Here is an 18,788-nt window from a genome sequence, read left to right on the forward strand (position 1 = left end):
GCCGCATCAGAGTGGTTTGGGAGGGAGTCGCATCGGAGAGGTTTTCCCAGTCATCGGGTAATCTGCCTCTGAAGCCAAGGCTGTTAGCAACAGCCAAGGCTTCAGAGTGATGATCGGAGACCAATAACAGTGGTCTCCGTTCATGTGATCACTGTGAGAACCATCCACAGTGATCACAAAATGAAAAACTAAGTGTTTCTCCTACCTGTCTCTCTGTCTCTCCTCACACTCTCTGTATGAGAAGAGACAGAGAGAGAATTTTACTGTGACACCAAAGACACAAAATTACAATAAATCTAATATATAAACTTCAATTGTATACCTAGGATAGGGTTATCCTTAGGGCACGTTCACACGTGGCAGAGTTTTTCCGCTGCAAATGTTGGTGCAGATTTGGGGCAATTACGCAACGAATCTGCACCAACATTTGCATATTTGACAGAAACTTCAGACGTTACAGAAAAGACAGCGGAATAGCCACGGATTTCAGTTTTTGCATTGCAAAGACTGAAATCCACAGTGAAATTCCACTTCTTCTCCGACACAAGACAGTGCATGCTGCGGAGGGAAAATTCTGCACCGCAGCCTATGGTCCGCAGCGGAGTTTTCCGCAATGTCTGAACTAACTTGCCTAAAAATTTATTGAAACAACTGTAAAAAACGGCCACTGGAGAATTCCACTGCGGACTGTCCACAGCGGAATTCCACAGCAATTCCGCCACGTGTGAACGTGCCCTTAGGGTTAGTCTAGGGTTATTCTAGGTTCTATTCTAGAGTTAGTCTAAGGTTAGCCTAGGTTTAGTCTAGGTTTAGCCTAGGGTTTTTGTGTAGCGTACGTGTGTGACGTCTGTGTATTTTATTTGTGTAAAAAAAAAATATATGTAAAATAAAAAGTTTTATATTCTACGTGTTTGTTCGACATCAGTTTTTTGTGGAGCGTGCTTTTGTGACATACGTGTATTTTTGTCTGTGAAAAAAAAAAAGTTAAGAAAAAATAATAAAATTTGTCTGCGTGTGCGTCTGGTTACAGTCTTTTTTTGTACGTGTGTGTAATTACAATGGCCCATAAAAGGTTCACGGTGGAAGAGGCATACGCCATGTTAATTTCTGACTCTGATGAAAGCGATACAGAAACCGCGTCCGAGGTAGAAATGTATTCTACCAGTGATAGCGACGACAGTGATACGCTTTCTGCAATTCAAGTATCGCTGCAGAGTCCACAAGCACAGGGCATGTCGCAGAAGTACCACAAAACAAGGCCCACTCTATTCCCCCAGAATATATTGAGTGGGTACCCACAGAGTCATTTTCCCCTAATATCCCAGAATATATTGCCACACCAGGGATAAATATTATTGTGGAAAATTTTACAGCTCTCGATTTTTAAAAAAATATTCATTACAGATGAACTATTGGAGCTGGTTGTTAACCTAAACCAATCTGCATGCTCGCCAATTCTTTGCTGAAAAGCCAACGTCCTCCTATGCAAAGGAGTGGCACCCCACAAATACTGGCGAACTTAAACATTTTTGGGGCTCATCCTCAACATGGGGTTAGTGAAAAAGCCCTCAATCCGGTCATATTGGGCAACAAGCCCTACACATGCCACACCTGTTTTTCCAGCCGTTATGACCAGAAGCAGATATGAGATGCTATGCGCTCCCTTCATTTTAACGACAATCACCAGGCCCCCCCGTAGTGATCCAGGCCATAACCGCCTGTACAAAATAAGGCCCCTGATAAAAATTTTGGAGGAGTTATTTATTCCGATGTACAACCCCGAAAAAAAACTAGCGGTGGACGAATCGCTGATGAGTTACAAAGGCAGGCTCTCATTCCGCCAGTACATCCCCTCAAAGAGAGCAAAATATGGGATTAAAATCTACAAGCTCTGTGAGAGCGGTACAGGCTACACATCTGCCTTTAGAATCTATGAAGGCAAAGACCGTGATATTGCCCACATTATTAACTCATTTACTTTCACACTTTTTGTGGGGAGAACCAAAAGGGAGGGTTGCTTATTGGATAATGTTTCACTGTAAAAATGCAGCAATACTGTATTTTCTGGAAAAAATTATTTTTTATTTCTTTACGCCTATTAAAAATACTCACTATACCCCTAGATGAATATGAGCAGGACATTTATACTGCGCCGTGGACCTAGGAAATGGATACACCGGATTACACTCACAAATAGCAGTAAGGGCTATATATACGGACGAGACACACAGCAGTTCACACCCCCTAAGGAAGCGACACTTGCGAAACGGGGTGCCTCAATACCAGGTGGATCATTCTACTTCTAAATACCTCCATGGGTAAGCTCTTATTTAATCATTCCCTTGGTTTCTCTTATGCGGACCTTGGTTCCTCTTTACATCGGGCTACATTTGGGTTAACCCCCTTTTTTCCTTGCCCTATTTCTGGGACCATGCAATAGAGGAGTTAGACGTAACTCCCCTGTCATTACCCTGTAGATGTCATTTCTTCCTATTTTGATATGCATGTGTCAATTGGTGGTGGGATAGCACAAGTGCTGTTTCAGTGAATCAGCATCGTCTGTATGGGACAGCATTGTGCTACCTTTCCCCAATGTACCCATAACAAACAGTACCTTTGACGTTTAGTACTTATAGCATACCCGTGTGGAGGGTTTTTGACAATTGATCCACGCACTTACTCTCAGTTTTAATACCTCGATGTGTATTTGTGTTTTTATATTTTGTATGTAACAATAAAATTATTTTTTTTGTATACTTATAGTTCACGACTCCTTTTTCTCTTGGTTTCAATGTAATTTCGGAGTTTTCGCTAGTTTATAGTGACATTTTTGGAGGTATTTTACACCGCTCTGTGGGTGATACCTAGCCAAATTACCATACCTGTGAGACATTCTGGTTGTTAAATGTGTGATCGCTGGCAGCGATAGGGAGAACGGGGGACTGAAAGTTGCCTGAAGTTCTCCATCACAAACCTCAGACTTCCGGGGTCTGTGTCGGCAGCTCCGTAGAAATTAATGGAGCGCCGGTCGCGCTTGTGCGCATGCGTGACCAGCGCTCCTTTCATTTTTATTGAGCTGCGCAGACGCCGGAAGTCAGAGGTTAGTCATGGAGAACTTCGGGGGACTTTCGGTCGCATTTTTTGGGGAGGGGGGACGCTGTATGGCGTTCCCTACAGGGGAGGCTGTATGGCGTTCCCTACAGGGGGGCTGTATGGCGTTCCCTACAGGGGGGCGCTGTATGGCGTTCCCTACAGGGGGGCTGTATGGCGTTCCCTACAGGGGGGGCTGTATGGCGTTCCATACAGGGGGGGGTGTATGGCATTCCCTACAGGGGGTGGCTGTATGGCGTGCTCTACAGGGGGGCTGTATGGCATTAGCGCCATACAGCCCCCACTGTAGAGAACGCCATACAGCCCCGACTGTAGAGGACGCCATACAGCCCCCTCTGTAGATAACACCATACAGCCCCCACTGTAGAGAACACCATACAGCCCCCTCTGTAGAGAACGCCATACAGCCCCCTTTGTAGATAACGCCATACAGCCCCCTTTGTAGATAACACCATACAGCCCCCTCTGTAGATATCTACAAAGGGGGCTGTATGGCGTTATCTACAGGGGGGGCTGTATTGTGTTCTCTACAGAGGGGGCTGTATGGAGTTATCTACAGAGGGGGCTGTATGGCGTTATCTACAGGGGCTGTATGGCGTTATCTACAGGGGGCTGTATGGCGTTATCTACAGGGGGGCTGTATGGCGTTATCTACAGGGGGATGTATGGCGTTATCTACAGGGGGATGTATGGCGTTATCGCAAGGGGGCTGTATGGCGTTCTCTACGGGGGGCTGTATGGTGTTCTCTACAGGGGCACTGCAAAAAAGAGGGGTGTCCATGGGGGCCAAGTTCTCCCCTTCCATGGCCAACCTGGTCATGGCATGGTGGGAAGAGCATTTTTTTATTTTCCACCAGCAATCCCAGTGCAAAATCCATACACTGGTATGGCAGATACATTGATGACCTCCTGTTCATATGGGAGGGCGATGTGTCTGCCATACAAACTTTTCTGATGTTTTTGAACAACAATGATCTGAATCTCAGATTCACCCATAATTATGATTCCACTACGATTAATTTTCTTGATCTCAAGTTAACATCCAAAACGGGGGATAAAATATGTTCAGAAATTTTCCATAAACCTATTTCCGGTAATACCATCTTGCACGCTGCTAGTTGCCATCCTAAACATACCATTTCTGCAATACCGGTAGGGGAGCTGACACGGGCTAAGAGAAACTGTAGCCTAATGACAGGCTTCACTAAAGAAGAGTCCAATATATGTCAAAGGTTAAAGGAACGTGGATATAAGAGATGGACATTGGAAAGGGCCAAAACAATAGTCCGATCTAAAAATAGGGACTCCCTTTTGTCCATTGAAAATGACAACAAAATATATACACCTCATATTCCAAATTCCAATATACCCACTCTAGTTTTGCAATTCAGCAATCAATTCAACATCATTAAAAGTATGGTCCTCAAATATATTCCTCTTCTTTATGAGGATACTAAATTGGAAAAGGCTTTAGAGAACGGTTGCAGAGTGGTGTCACGGAGACCTCTAACTACAGAGTCTCCCTCACTTTTAACATCAAATAATACAAAACCAACATGGTTACTACATAAAGGTTATTTCAAATGTGGTACCCATCCTTGCAAGGTGTGCACCTTTTCCAAAGTTACAAAACAATTCTCTAATTCTACAGGAACTACAAATTTTCCAATCAAATCCTATATAAATTGTAATAGTCAATACATAGTTTATATCATAGAATGCACTAGCTGCAATTTAAAATACATTGGTTGCACAACTAGGAAATTCAAAACTCACATTTTGGAGCACCTAGGGTATATAAGGAATCCAGCTATTGTCAACATTTCCAACGCAGCCAGACATTTCATCACCTGTCATAACAGGTGCATTAACTCTTTTTGCACCTATGCAATTGAGAAAATTAGGGGGACCATTAGAGGAGGAGATCTCAAACATCTCCTATTAACCAGAGAGGCATTCTGGATTTATAATCTGGAAACACGATTCCCACTCGGTTTAAACCTCAAAAAAGAATTGATGTTTCATTACTAAATTCTATATATAGTTTTCTCTTTACAACAAATATGATCAACTTAAAATATGTTTTCTCAAATAAAAATAAAAATAAGCGGAGATATTAACTATATTTGGAATAATAAAGAGTTCATAATATATTAATTCCATATTCTTATCTTAATTCATCTAGACCTATTGTGTGCCAGGCACAAGTTACCTTTAGGGACACATAAATAGGTACTCTACAAATTATTAAACATAAGTAAATCACAAGATGTACCGGTAGTACACATAATAACGCATAACATAATTTGACTCACTATTCAGATGTAGCGACTTCTGTCCTGGTTCTGGCCCCAAATCTTGCTCCGTGGAAGTTCTTCTTGGTTTGAATACCTCTATTTGATAAAACAAAGTTGTTACACATGAGGGACTAGACTTATAACATAAACCCCTTATGCTGCACCGCTTTTGATTTTCAACAGTAAACCCGTTCCTTCCTTGCATAATCATAATACAAGTGTCATCATTATGCACATATCATAGATAAATTGTTTTGAAATATAGTGCATTAAAATTATGACAATATTTTATATCTGCCGTTTAGATGATAGGTGAGTCTTCGATCTCGTGTTCTTTTTTATATCAGAAAGTGTCTTTCCTTTCTGTTTTAACTTTACAGACAATGCATTGCATTCTACTGTTATACATATAATCACGCGTACTCCACACTTCTTAAATCAGATATCAGATATATACCTGGAGGAACTATATAATTAAGCTCTGCATTACAGTCTGTTTTTTCTATTTCTATGTTTTGCTTTTTGTCTTTTCTTTTGTGTTAAAATCGTTTGTTGTATATGAAAGAGTGTTTTCATGGCTATGTGTTCCTGTGCGCTTTCTTTGCTTCGTTGGTGAAAGACCACATAATTGGATATTACATTTGTTCTAACATGAATTTATCAGTGACAGTCCGAGCATCTACTCTATTCATATTTTCCCCTATTTTGGACAAATTATTATCAACATAATTCCATACTTATTAGATAATATCAACAAACCATACTCACGTTCGTATCATATGGGGCCACTCCTCTGCCAATGACCTTTATCAATCACCGACGCCCAATTACTAACCCGTTCCAATCACCAACGATGCATATAAATGAGACAGACACATAGGGCTCTCACATTCTTTGCCATGAATAAGAACACTGCACGTGTTCGAAACGCGTAGGCTCGGGTACTAACCCGCACTACTCTTCACCTTGAGACTGCGTCTCTGCTCTATTTTTAATCTTTTTCTTGCTAATAAAAGTTGGAACAGAGTATCCCTTTTAACTTCACACAGCGCTGGATCACCTCTTTTCCTTTTCTGCATTACTTACCGTGGGCCTTCGCGGGGATCCGAGCGAGGTGTCTTGAGACGCAGAACCGGTGAGCTGGAGGTTTCCTCCCTTTTCTACTTTCTCAACATAAATGTTACCGATACATATATACCACAAAAAGGAAGCACTACATGTGCCAAGAAAACAGTGCAAAATTCACATCGATACATAAAACATATACAGAGCTATACTGCGTTACATCTGTGAATAGCAAAACTGCGAAAATTGCTCTGGTCACTAAGGTTTAAAACACCTTCGGTATTAAGGGGTTAAGCAAACTGCCATATGAAGGGGAGATAAAAAGAATGCTTCATGACTTCACTTCGTATTGCAAATTAACATCTGATCCTACGTAGCAGGTTAAAACATTTTTATCTTACATTCTATAGGTGGGTGTGTGTTTAGGCATTCTCACTAAACAATTTTGGCAGAAAAAGAAATGGCGACAGCACACTGCGAACACTAATGCCACCTAAGCCACTAAATATAGATAAATATGCATTACTGCTAAATCTACTTACAAATAGGGAGGTTCTTAGTGCACATTTTGATCAAAAAGTGTTTGCCCACCTGCCACGACAAGGCGACCTCTGTAAGGTGGGGACCTACTCTGCACATACACCCAGAACTGGGACTAAGCCTACATATATATCCCCACCTTACAGAGGTCGCTTTGTCGTGGCAGGTGGGCAAACACTTTTTGATCAAAATGTGCACTAATTTGTAAGTAGATTTAGCAGTATTTATTATATATTTATTTATATTTAGTGGCTTAGGTGACATTGGTGTTCGCAGTGTGCTGTCGCCATTTCTTTTTCTGCTGTATATTTGCAGTCACAGGTGTTCTTGCACCAGCATACACGTTTTGTATCATTTTGTTGGAATGTGCTGTTCAAATTTTTGTTGTGTTTAAACAATTTTGGTTAATTTTCTGGTATGTACAAACTTTTATGCATCGTCTAAAACACACAAAATATATTTTCCTCCTTATTTACGGCCGATAATTTCAGGAACAGGATCCCTAAGGCTCCATGCATACGACCACAAAAATCGTCCGTAATTGCGGACCGCAATTACGGTCCGCAATTACAGGCCCATTCACTTCTTTAATTTACGGGAAGGTGTCCGGGCCGTAGATAGGACATGACATACCTTATACGGGCCATTGGTGGCTGGCCGTGCTCGCAATCGCGGCCTTTTATTATGGGCACGGCCGTGTGCGTAAGGCCTTACAGAGAGATTTTGTTTATGGTTGGATGATTTAATGCAACCATTAGTATGCAGAATATCAGGGTTCCTCAAGAACAGTGAATAAAAACTGAAGATAATTACACATTTTATTTGGGACCAGAACTTTACAAGGTTAATGTGTAATGTGACTGCACTTTATACCTCTATACCAAGTGCCAAGGTCCTAAATGTCTTGTCACACTATCTTACTAAGTACAGTAAGTACTCTACTCAATTACTTATTACCCTGTGGCCTGGGACTGGACATGCACATTTCAGCAAGGGCTTGTCCAGTCTCCAGGCCATAGGGTAATGTAGTTGACCACACTGAATGTTCTTTTTTACTACTTTTTATTCATGTAAAATTTTGCTATAGACACATTTTTTTTCCACCTGATCATGTCAGGTGATTTATATGCAGTGCTATTAATATTTACTATAGAGAGGCCAGAGGACTTTTTATTTTTATATTATTTTTTAAGAAAAAAATTTAATAATTCAAAAAGGCCCCATTGAGTTGGACGGAAATATCGTGTTTGGTGAAATAAACAGATCCTTTCTTTTTTCACTAACATTGGAGTGCTGCCTCGTGTCTGGATTTTTAGCTATGCTATTTATGACACAGGTCGGGTGTCTGGCGAGGATTTGCACCTCGCACTATTAAAGGTGGTGCTGCTTCTTTTTAGTTTTTGTAGTCAGCAACGCTGTGGACTGGGATTCCTTCCTCTTTAAGGGTATGTGCACACGATAACGTCAATTACAGCTGAAATTACGGAGCTGTTTACAGGAGAAAACAGCTCCTGAATTTCCGACGTAATTGTTCGTAGTCGCGTTTTGCAAGGCGTCCATTACAGACGTCATTTGGAACTGTTCTTCATTGAAGTCAATGAAAAACGGCTCAAATTACGTCCCAAGAAGTGTCCTGCACTTCTTTGACGAGGCTGTTATTTTACGCACCGTCTTTTGACAGCGACGCGTAAAATTACAGGTCGTCGGCACAGTACATCGGCAAACCCATTGAAATTAATGGGCAGATGTTTGCCGACGTATTGGAGCCGTGTTTTCAGGCGTAATTCGAGGCGTAAAACGCCTCGTTTACTCCTGAAAATAGGTCGTGTGAACCCAGCCTGAGGGTATGTGCACACACACTAATTACGTCCGTAATTGACGGACGTATTTCGTCCGCAAGTAGTGGACCGAACACAGTGCAGGGAGCCGGGCTCCTAGCATCATACTTATGTACGATGCTAGGAGTCCCTGCCTCGCTGCAGGACAACTGTCCCGTACTGTAAACATGATTACAGTACGGGACAGTTGTCCTTCAGCGAGGCAGGGACTCCTAGCATCGTACATAACTATGATGCTAGGAGCCCGGCTCCCTGCACTGAGTTCGGTCCGGTACTTGCGGCCGAAATACGTCCGTCAATTACGGACGTAATTAGTGTGTGTGCCCATACCCTTAGAGTTGCTCCTGATGTCACTGTCCATATATGGACAGAGACATGAAGCACTTCGTCCAGGAGCGGAATCCCCGGTCACACGGGGATTCCGCTCCTTCAGGGAGCTACAGTGGCGCTAGTAGATATCAGAGCCGGAAGATACCTCCCTGCTTTGCTATAGTGGCGTCGCAACCGCTGTAGCAGCCACAGCAGCCGCTAGCAGCGCCGCTGGCCATAGGCGGCCCGTCCCAGCTGATGAGCAGGGGAAGGGAGCCAGCGCAGCGCCCCCTTCCACCTGCGTGAGTGATGTGCCCTGTGCAATGGCACAGTCGCACACCCCTAAGGCAGGGCCTGTATACACATTATATATAAGTATATACACACATATACAGTTAGGTCCAGAATTATTTGGACACTGACACAATCTTCATGATTTGGGCTCTGCATGCCACCACATTGGATTTGAAATGAAACAATTGAGATGCAATTGAAGTGTAGACTTTCAGGTTTAATTCAAGGGGTTGAACAAATATATCCTGTGAAACGTTTAGGAATTGCAACCATTTTTTTACACAGCCTCCTCATTTCAGGGGCTCAAAAGTTATTTGACAAATTAACATTACCATAAATAAAATGGTTTTTTTTAATACTCTGTAGAGAATCCTTTGCAGACAATGACTGCCTGCAGTCTTGAACCCATGGACATCACCAAACGCTGGGTTTCCTCCTTTGTGATGCTTTGCCAGGCCTTTACTGCAGCTGTCTTCAGTTGTTGCTTGTTTGTGGGATTTTCTGCCTTAAGTTTTGTCTTAACCCCTTCCCGAAATTTGACGTATACAAAAGCCAAAGTCGGGTAGGGGAAGTATGGAATGGGCTCACGGAGTGAACCCGCTCCATACGATGCCGGTGTCGGCTGTTTGTTACAGACGACACTTCAGAGTAACGCGATCCCGCACGTTTAACTCGTCAAATGCTGCGGTCAATAGCGACCGCAGCATTTAAATCGTTAGAAAGAGGGGGGCGACCCCCTCTAACAGCTCATCGCACCCCCCCCCCCCGCAACCCAATCGCAGGGGGGCAATGGGTGCTATATCTGCCTGGGGACCTAATGAAGGCCCCCAGGTCCACCATCTTTGTGCTCCTATTAAACGCTGCCTCCAGCAGGGCTTAAAGAGGCTCTGTCAAATCCCTATCTCGTATTGCAGCAGATCGGCGCTGCAATGTAGATTACAGTAACTTTTTTTTTTTTCAAAAACAAGCATTTTTGGCCAAGTTATGAGCATTTTTATATTTATGCAAATGAGCCTTTCTTAAGTACAACTGGGCGTGTTTAAATTTAAGTACAAGTGGGCGTGTATTGTGTGTGTACATCTGGGCGTTTTTACTTGTTTTACTAGCTGGGCGTTGTGAATAGAAGTGTATGATGCTGACGAATCATCCACTTCTCTTCGTTAACACCCAGCTTCTGGCAGTGCACAGACACACAGCGTGTTCTCGAAAGATCACGCTGTGACGTCACTTCCTGCCCCAGGTCCTGCATCGTGTCGGATGAGCGAGGACACATCGGCACCAGGCGACAGAGGCTACAGTTGATTCTGCAGCAGCATCAGCGTTTGTAACCTCTGTCGCCTGGTGCCGATGTGTCCTCGCTCTTCCGACACGATGCAGGACCTGGGGCAGGAAGTGACGTCACAGCGTGATCTCTGGAGAACACGCTGTGTGTCTGTGAACTGCCAGAAGCTGGGTGTTGACGAAGCTGTTGATTCGTCAGCATCATACACTTCCATTCACAACGCCCAGCTAGTAAAACAATTAAAAACACCCAGATGTACACACACAATACACGTCCACTTGTACTTAACTTTAAACATGCCCAGTTGTACTTAAGAAAGGTGCATTTGCATAAATATAAAAATGCTCATAACTTGGCCAAAAATGCTAGTTTTTGAAAAAAAAAAACGTTACTGTAATCTACATTGCAGCGCCGATCTGCTGTAATATGAGATAGGGGTTTGAAAATCTGGTGACAGAGCCTCTTTAATAGATGCCTGTCAGAATCACGATATACTGCAATACATTAGTATTGCAGTATATCGTGCAAGCGATCTGACGATCGCTGGTTGAAGTCCCCTAGGGGGACTAATAAAAAAAGTAAAAATTAAATAAAGTTTTTTTTTTATGTAAAAAAAAAAAAGTCAAATTAAAAGTGAAAAAAAAAAAACTTTTCCCCCTAGAGCATAGTAAAAAAAAAAAAAAAGACATAATTGGTATCACTGCGTCTGTAAAAGTCTGAACTATTACAATATACCATTATTTAACCCGCACGGTGAACGCCGTAAAAAAAAAAATTGTAAACGCCAATATCTCTATTTTTTGGTCACCTAATCTCACACAAACAATTAAATAACAAGTGATCAAAACGTTGCATGTATATAAATTGTAAAAATTTGATTTTTTACACTTAGGTTTTACTTGTAAAAGTAGTAAAATATAGAAAAAACTATATATATTTGGTATCACCGTAATCGTATTGACCCACAGAATAAAGTTACCATAATGTTTTAATTGCACAGTGAATTCCGTAAAGACGGTGCGCAAAAATCCATGGAGGAATTGCTGTTTTTTTCATTTTCTACCCCACAAATATTTTTTTTCCCGTTTCCTAGTAAATTATATAGCAAAATAAATGGTGCTACAAAAAACTACAACTCGTCCTGCATTTGGTTGAATATGAGCAGAAAGTATATCCCTGAATACTTCAGAATTCATCCGGCTGCTTCTGTCTTCAGTCACATCATCAATAAATACTAGTGACCCAGTGCCTTTGGCAGCCATGCATGCCCATGCCATCACACTGCCCCCACCATGTTTTAAAGAGGATGTGGTGTGCTTTGGATCATGAGCCGTTCCAAGCATTCTCCATACTTTCTTCCTCCCACCATTCTGGTACAGGTTGATATTAGTTTCATCTGTCCAAAGAATGCTCTTCCAGAACTGGGCTGGCTTCTTTAGATGTTTTTTTGGCAAAGTCTAAACTGGCCTTTCTATTTTTAAAGCTGATTAATGGTTTGCACCTTGTGGGGAACCCTCTGTATCTGCTCTCATGTAGTCTTCTGTTTATGGTAGACTTAAATACTGATACACCTACTTCTAGGAGAGTGTTCTTCACTTGGGTAGATGTGGTGAAGGGGTTTTTCTTCATCATGGAAAGTGTTCTGTGATCATCCACCACTGTTGTCTTCCGTGGACTTCCAGGCCTTTTGGAGTGTCTTGAGATCACCAGTGCGCTCTTTTTTTTCAAGAATGTACCAAACTGTTGATTTGGCCACTCCTAACATTTGTGCTATCTCTATGATGGATTTCTTCAATTTTTTTCAGCCTAACGATGGTCGGTTTCACTTGCATTGAGAGGTCCTTTGACCTCAAGTTGTGGGTTCACAGGAACAGCTTCCAAATGCAAATGCACACCTGGAATCAACTCCAGACCTGCTTAATTGCTGGTGGATTAACGAGGGAATAGCCCATTAAATAGCTTTTAATATAACTGTCCAATTACCTTTCATCCCTTGAAAAAGAGGCAGCTACATATTAAAGAGCTGTAATTCCTAAACCCTTCCTCAAATTAGGATGTGAATACCCTCAAATTAATGCAGAGAGACTGCACTTTAAGCCCATATTAATTATATAACTGTATATTCAATATGTTTTGGTACACAGCTAAAATACCAAAACTTGTGTCACTGTCCAAATAATTCTGGACCTAACTGTATACATGTATACACACACATTACATAGGTAGTACGGCTGAAAAAAAGATGGCTTTCCTAGATGTTGACCATGGCAATGGGAGACGCTGTCTTTTGATTTGCGCACGCCCTTTGCTTTGCATGACGTTCTGTCACGCATGCGCTGTTGATTGTTGAAGACGCCGAAACATTATAGATAATCATTAGTAAAGTTATTTTTAACATGTGTCCATGGTTTGGCGATTGGTGAGTGGCTCTAAACTCCTCCTCCTCTTGAATATGTATGGTTATCGATATTTAATCAATTAATATACTATACTGTTTTTATCGCTTTTTCTATTACACATTGGATCCAATATATATGTAACAACGATATACATTGTTTCACATATTTTGTATTTTTTATTAGCCAAATGTTGACCTGAATTTGTATGTTTCGTCATTGATCACTGTTGATTATGTAACTATCACACATGGGTATAAAACCCTGCTTTGCACAGATCACTTTAGCTTGACAAAGGTCCTGCGAGAGGACTGAAATGTAGATTGTTTTTTGGACGTGGAACAATAAACAATATTTTATTTGAAACCAATTTTTGGAGTGCTGCGATCATTTTGTGTGTATCTATAGGACCGTTTGGATCAAAGTCAGGTTCGCATAGCACCCGCTACTCTACTGTGAAGTGCTGCTCTTTTCTACCAAATATATATATATATGACATGAAAAAGACCTAAGTCAATTACAAATTCAAAGGGTAGACAAAAATATGTTTTTTACCAAGTGATAAAAGGAATATGTACAGTATCAAAATGGTTACATTCTCCACACAAAACAGCAAAAACTATAAAGAAGAGGCTGGACGCAGAACGCAGGGCTTCAGAGGGAAGCCTCCATGACAGGACCTAGTAGGGAAAGGGTTAATCAAGAGGGAGATGGAGGGGGTAGCAGGGGGAGGTAGAAGAGGGGTAGGGAGGAGTCAGGGGACGTTACCAGTCTTCCCGCTGTTTTCGGCATTGAGCCGGAAGCAGCGGGAGGAAGAACACACAAAGTTATAAGCTCCCTCTGCTGCCCCGCTCCGTGCTTACCTGCCATGTCGGAGGTCGGCATGCTTGAACAGCTGAATGCGGCAGCTGCATTCCACGGTCCCGGGTGGTTAGAGGAGACCGTGGCTGCACTGTCCAGGATCCCGGAGGCTGATTCACCTCCACGCCAGGCCCGGCGCTCAGCGTCAGTTGCTCAGGGAGACAGGCTCCCCTCCCCCGGCCCCCTCCCTAGTGCTAGTACTGTGGCGGCGGGGGGGGAGTTGGCAACCCGTACTCCTGCTCGCATGAAGCAGAGAGCGTCGTCAGGGGCGACGGTGGCTCAGGCCGGGTCTCCCTGTCGCTCCCGGCGGTCCCGCCCTCCAGAACGCCTCAGCCCGGAGGTGGTCCCGCGGACACGGCGTCGCAGGGGGAGCCCTTCAAAGGACGCTGCAGGCCAGGCAGCTGGGAGGGCCGCCTCTTCCCAGGCCCTGCGTCCTGGCAGGAATCCCCAGCCGCGACGAGGTCCGGCGGTACACAGGGGGTCGCAGTCAACCCTGTCACCCCTCCTCCATCGGATGCAAGATCCAGAGAACAGCCTACGGCCGCCCCGCATGGTGATGTTCCGGCCAGGGGGCAGGCTTCCTCGAGACCTTCAAGAAGGACGCCTAGATCATCAGCGGCGACGAGGCAACAGGTCCGGTCGGAAGTCTGGGTCCCTGCGGTCGGGCGGCAGGTGGCCGGCCCATCTGTCAGCACGTCGTTGTCCCCGTGTAGGAGATGTCGGTGGGATGGCCAGTCGTCAGCGAGAGAGGATCTGGAGGATGGCGAATTGGACGATTTTCGGCGAGGTCAGGATTGTCCGGCTGACGGGAACACAGTGCCTGGGCAGCCCGGTGAGTGCGTAACTCCTTCTTTGCCGTATCCAGCGATTTTTATGTCGGGTGTTGGGGGGGGGCAGCAAGCGTGGCATCGGCTGCCGATAGCGGCGCGGTCGGGCGTGACGGCGTTGGCTGAGCTGATTTAGTGGGTTGCTTGCGGGAGTTGGTCGGGTGCTTAGATAGGGCTGCGGTGCCTGTAGTTACGGCGGGGTCCCCGGCGGTAGTTTGGGAAGGTCCCCGTGAGGTTGGATTGTTACAGTCGCGTCCCAGGGTTGTGGAAGGGTTGGTGGCGTCTAAGGAGGCGGTCGCGGTTTCCGTGCAGACCGAGGCGCAAAAAGATGGTGATCGGGTGCGGCTTCACGATCGTGCTTGTGGCGAGGTGTATGTATGCTTCGAGGGTCCGTTAGGGGCACACCTAAAACAGGAGGTCCGCGAGCGGATCTGGAAGGACGAGTATGTGGAGATTTTCTCTCTTCTGCCGCTTGCAAAATTCAATTTGGATAAAGGCAAGCGGGACGAGAGTAAGAAGGAGGAAGAGGAACGTCGGCGGTATAGGCTTATCCCGCAGACGTTCGTCAATTGGTCGCAAGCGTTTGCCATTTTAGCCAGTGTGATCGGAGAGAAGGCGCCTGAAAATTGCTCAGCGTTATTTTGCTATTTTGATGCCATCGGAGAGGCTCATAGGGCATACGGGGGTCAGGCGTGGTTAAGGTACGATGAGCAATTCCGACAGCGAAAGGAGGTTCGGCCGGCGATTCGGTGGGACCAGAAGGATATTGCGCTTTGGTTGAGGGTGACGGCTCCGGTGAAGCAGTCCTTTCCCGGGAGCATTGGCCAAGGAGGTCAGTTTAGCCAGGCCGGGCAAGGTTCAGGGGCAAAACTGGGATTCTGCTGGCAATTTAATGATGGCCAGTGTAAGTTCGGGGCCACGTGTAAGTTCAAGCACGTGTGTTCAGAATGTAATGGTTCATCCCACGGGGCTGCCAAATGTATGCGGAACAAGCGGTCAGGGAACCAGTCCTCCTCGGCTGGTCAAGGGGTTGTCGCCGGTGAGGGTGGAAAGGATGGTCCCGTATCTAAATGAATATCCAGATAGGGTTGCGGCCAAGTTAATTTATGAAGGTTTTCATGTTGGTTTCATTATTCCTCCGCCTTCTTATGAGGTTCCGGCGACGCGGCGCAATCTTAAGTCGGCTTACTTGCATGCCGAGATCGTGTCGGAAAAACTGTTTAAAGAAGTTTCGTTGGGTCGCATGGCGGGGCCTTTTGTTGATCCGCCAATAAAGGATTTAGTGGTGTCCCCATTGGGTATTGTGCCAAAGCGAGAGCCCCAAAAATTTCGTTTAATTCAGCATTTATCTTTTCCCAAGGGCTCGTCGGTGAATGATGGGATTGATCATGAGTTGTGCTCAGTAGTATACACATCATTCGACAAGGCGGTGGGGCTAGTTCGCGCTGCGGGGCTCAGCGCGCTGTTAGCAAAAACCGACATTGAGGCGGCTTTCCGGTTGTTGCCGGTTTAATGCAGAGAGCCAACGGTTGTTGGGTTGTTTTTGGAATGGGGCTTTTTATGTGGATAGGTGTCTTCCGATGGGGTGTTCCCTTTCTTGCGCGTATTTCGAGGCATTTAGTAGCTTCGTGGAATGGGGGACGAAGGGCATAGCCGGGGTCGACTCTTTGATACATTACCTGGATGATTTTTTGTGCGTCGGCCCGGGGGGTTCGCCTATTTGCGGTAATTTGCTTCATTCATTGCAGAAGGTTGCGAAGGATTTTGTGATCCCCTTGGCGCCAAAAAAAACTGAGGGCCCGGTATCTACCATTTGTTTTTTAGGAATTGAAATTGATTCAGTGGCAATGGAGTGTCGACTTCCTGCGGATAAGCTAGGGTCATTGAGTCAGGAGGTACGGCGGGCTTGTAGGTTGAAGAAGATGACGTTGCGCGATCTCCAGTCTCTGCTGGGGAAGTTGAATTTCGCTTGCCGGATTATGCCGATGGGGAGGGTTTTTAGTAGACGTTTGGCGGCAGCGACGGCGGGGGTTCGTGCGACACATCACTTTGTGCGGCTCAGGGAAGAGCATCGGGCTGATCTGCAGGTTTGGGATGATTTTCTTGGTCAGTATAATGGTCGCTCTCTATGGATGGCTCCAGCGCAGGATACAAGTGACTTAAAATTTTTTGCGGCTGGGGCAGGTGGGTTTGGTGCGTACGGGGGTGGTCCTTGGTGTGCAGGTAACTGGCCGGCTAGCTGGGTGTCCAGTGGACTCACGCGGAATCTGGCCCTGCTCGAGCTGTTCCCTATCGTTGTTGCGGCAACCATTTGGGGGGACAGGCTCAGGGATAAGAAGGTCCGTTTTTACTGCGACAACATGGGGGTGGTGCTGGCCATTAATAACATCACTGCATCCTCTCCTCCGGTAGTTCAGTTGTTGCGACATTTAGTTTTGGTGTGTTTGTCTTTGAATGCGTGGGTGGTGGCGGTGCATGTGCCGGGTGTACGGAATTGTATCGCTGATGCTCTTTCTCGCTCGCAGTGGGATCGATTTCGTCAATTGGCACCGGGAGCGGAGCGTCTCGGTTTGGCTTGTCCGGAACATCTCTGGGATCTGGTTTCGGTCCCGTAGAGCGATTGGTGGAAAGGTCATTGGCACGTACAACATGGAGTGCTTATTCTGCTTGTTGGAAGCAGTGGGAGGAGTGGGTAAGAGAGTTGGGTAACATCAGCACGGATCAAGACAGGTTGGTGGCACTTTTGTATTGGTTGGGGGACGCCTGGGAGGCGGGGTTTTCGTTGGCGAAGGTCAATCGTTTCGTTTCTGCATTGGCTTTTGGTTTTAAGTTGCGGGGCTTTCGGGATGTGTCTAAGGAATTTTTAGTAGGACAAGCTTTAAAGGGTCTGCGTCGAGGTAGGGTCGAAGCAGATTGTAGATGGCCCGTGTCTTTTGCTCTCCTCGTTTCTTTGGGCGTATCGCTAGTGTCTGTTTGTCGTTCTTCGTCCGAGGTTGAGTTGTTTCAGTTAGCATTTTCCTTAGCGTTTTTTGGTGCACTTAGAATTGGCGAGCTGGTTTCACCTAGTACCAAGCAGGCAGGGGGGTTGAAACTGGAGGAGGTGGGTCTATATGGGGATAGACTCGAGGTATGGTTGCGGCGGTCAAAAACTGACCAAATGGGCAAAGGAAAGAGCATAGTTTTGTTTTCCCACCCGGGATCGGCGATGTGTCCGGTCGCTTGTATGCGTGCTTTTAAACCACATGTGGGGTCGCCCGAGTTGCCGTTGCTACGTCACGAGGATGGGTCATTTTTGTCCAGATATCAATTTGGCGCAGTATTTAAAAAATGCTTGGCGGCAGTCGGTGTCGCTGCGGGCCCTTACTCATCTCACTCCTTTAGGATTGGCGCAGCAACCGAGGCGGGGCGCTGGGGGTTGGACGACGAGGGGGTGCGGCGCATTGGCCGTTGGGAGTCCAACAGGTTTAGGTCCTACGTGCGCCCTCATTTGTTATGAGTCATGTTGTTATTGGGTGTTAAAAGTGTGTGTGCTTGTATTTAATTTTCTTTTCCATTTCAGATCAGCTTCCGTGTCTTGTGTGGTTGTTGGGCCACTCTTACGTGCATTGGGGGGCTTTGAGGGCGGACGTCCGTGCTGACGGCCGCCAGCTGCGCATTCCGCGGCAGGACGCGGTTTTGCATTGGCTGGGATTTAGAGGTATGTTGTGGAGCCGGGTGTTAGCAGAGTTTCAGACATACTCTCGGCTGGATAGGGTTCCGGAAGTCCTGGTATTGCACGTGGGGGGAAATGATTTGGGGGTTCGCCCCTTTCGGGAGTTGGTGCGGGATATCAAACATGATATGTTGTGTTTGTGGGTTTCTTATCCCGGACTAGTGATTGTTTGGTCTGACATTGTTCCAAGGAAGCATTGGCGGCTGGCTAGGTTGGTGGAGAGGGTCAATAAGGCTCGCATTAAAGTAAATCGGGC

At 45.4% G+C, this 18,788-nt stretch overlaps 1 protein-coding gene across 1 annotated transcript in view; it reads left to right on the forward strand.

The window, feature by feature from the left end:
* Nucleotides 1-18,316, forward strand: part of LOC142738053 (uncharacterized) — an 86,815-nt gene extending 68,499 nt beyond the window's left edge. The window contains exon 2 of the mRNA XM_075849740.1: nt 17,501-18,316. Coding sequence (XP_075705855.1) covers nt 17,501-18,316 — 816 coding nt within the window. The remainder of the gene's footprint in view (nt 1-17,500) is intronic.
* Nucleotides 18,317-18,788: the final 472 nt, after the last annotated feature.

The sequence above is a fragment of the Rhinoderma darwinii genome, chromosome 1, assembly GCF_050947455.1.
Source record: "Rhinoderma darwinii isolate aRhiDar2 chromosome 1, aRhiDar2.hap1, whole genome shotgun sequence".
Classification (NCBI taxonomy): domain Eukaryota; kingdom Metazoa; phylum Chordata; class Amphibia; order Anura; family Rhinodermatidae; genus Rhinoderma; species Rhinoderma darwinii.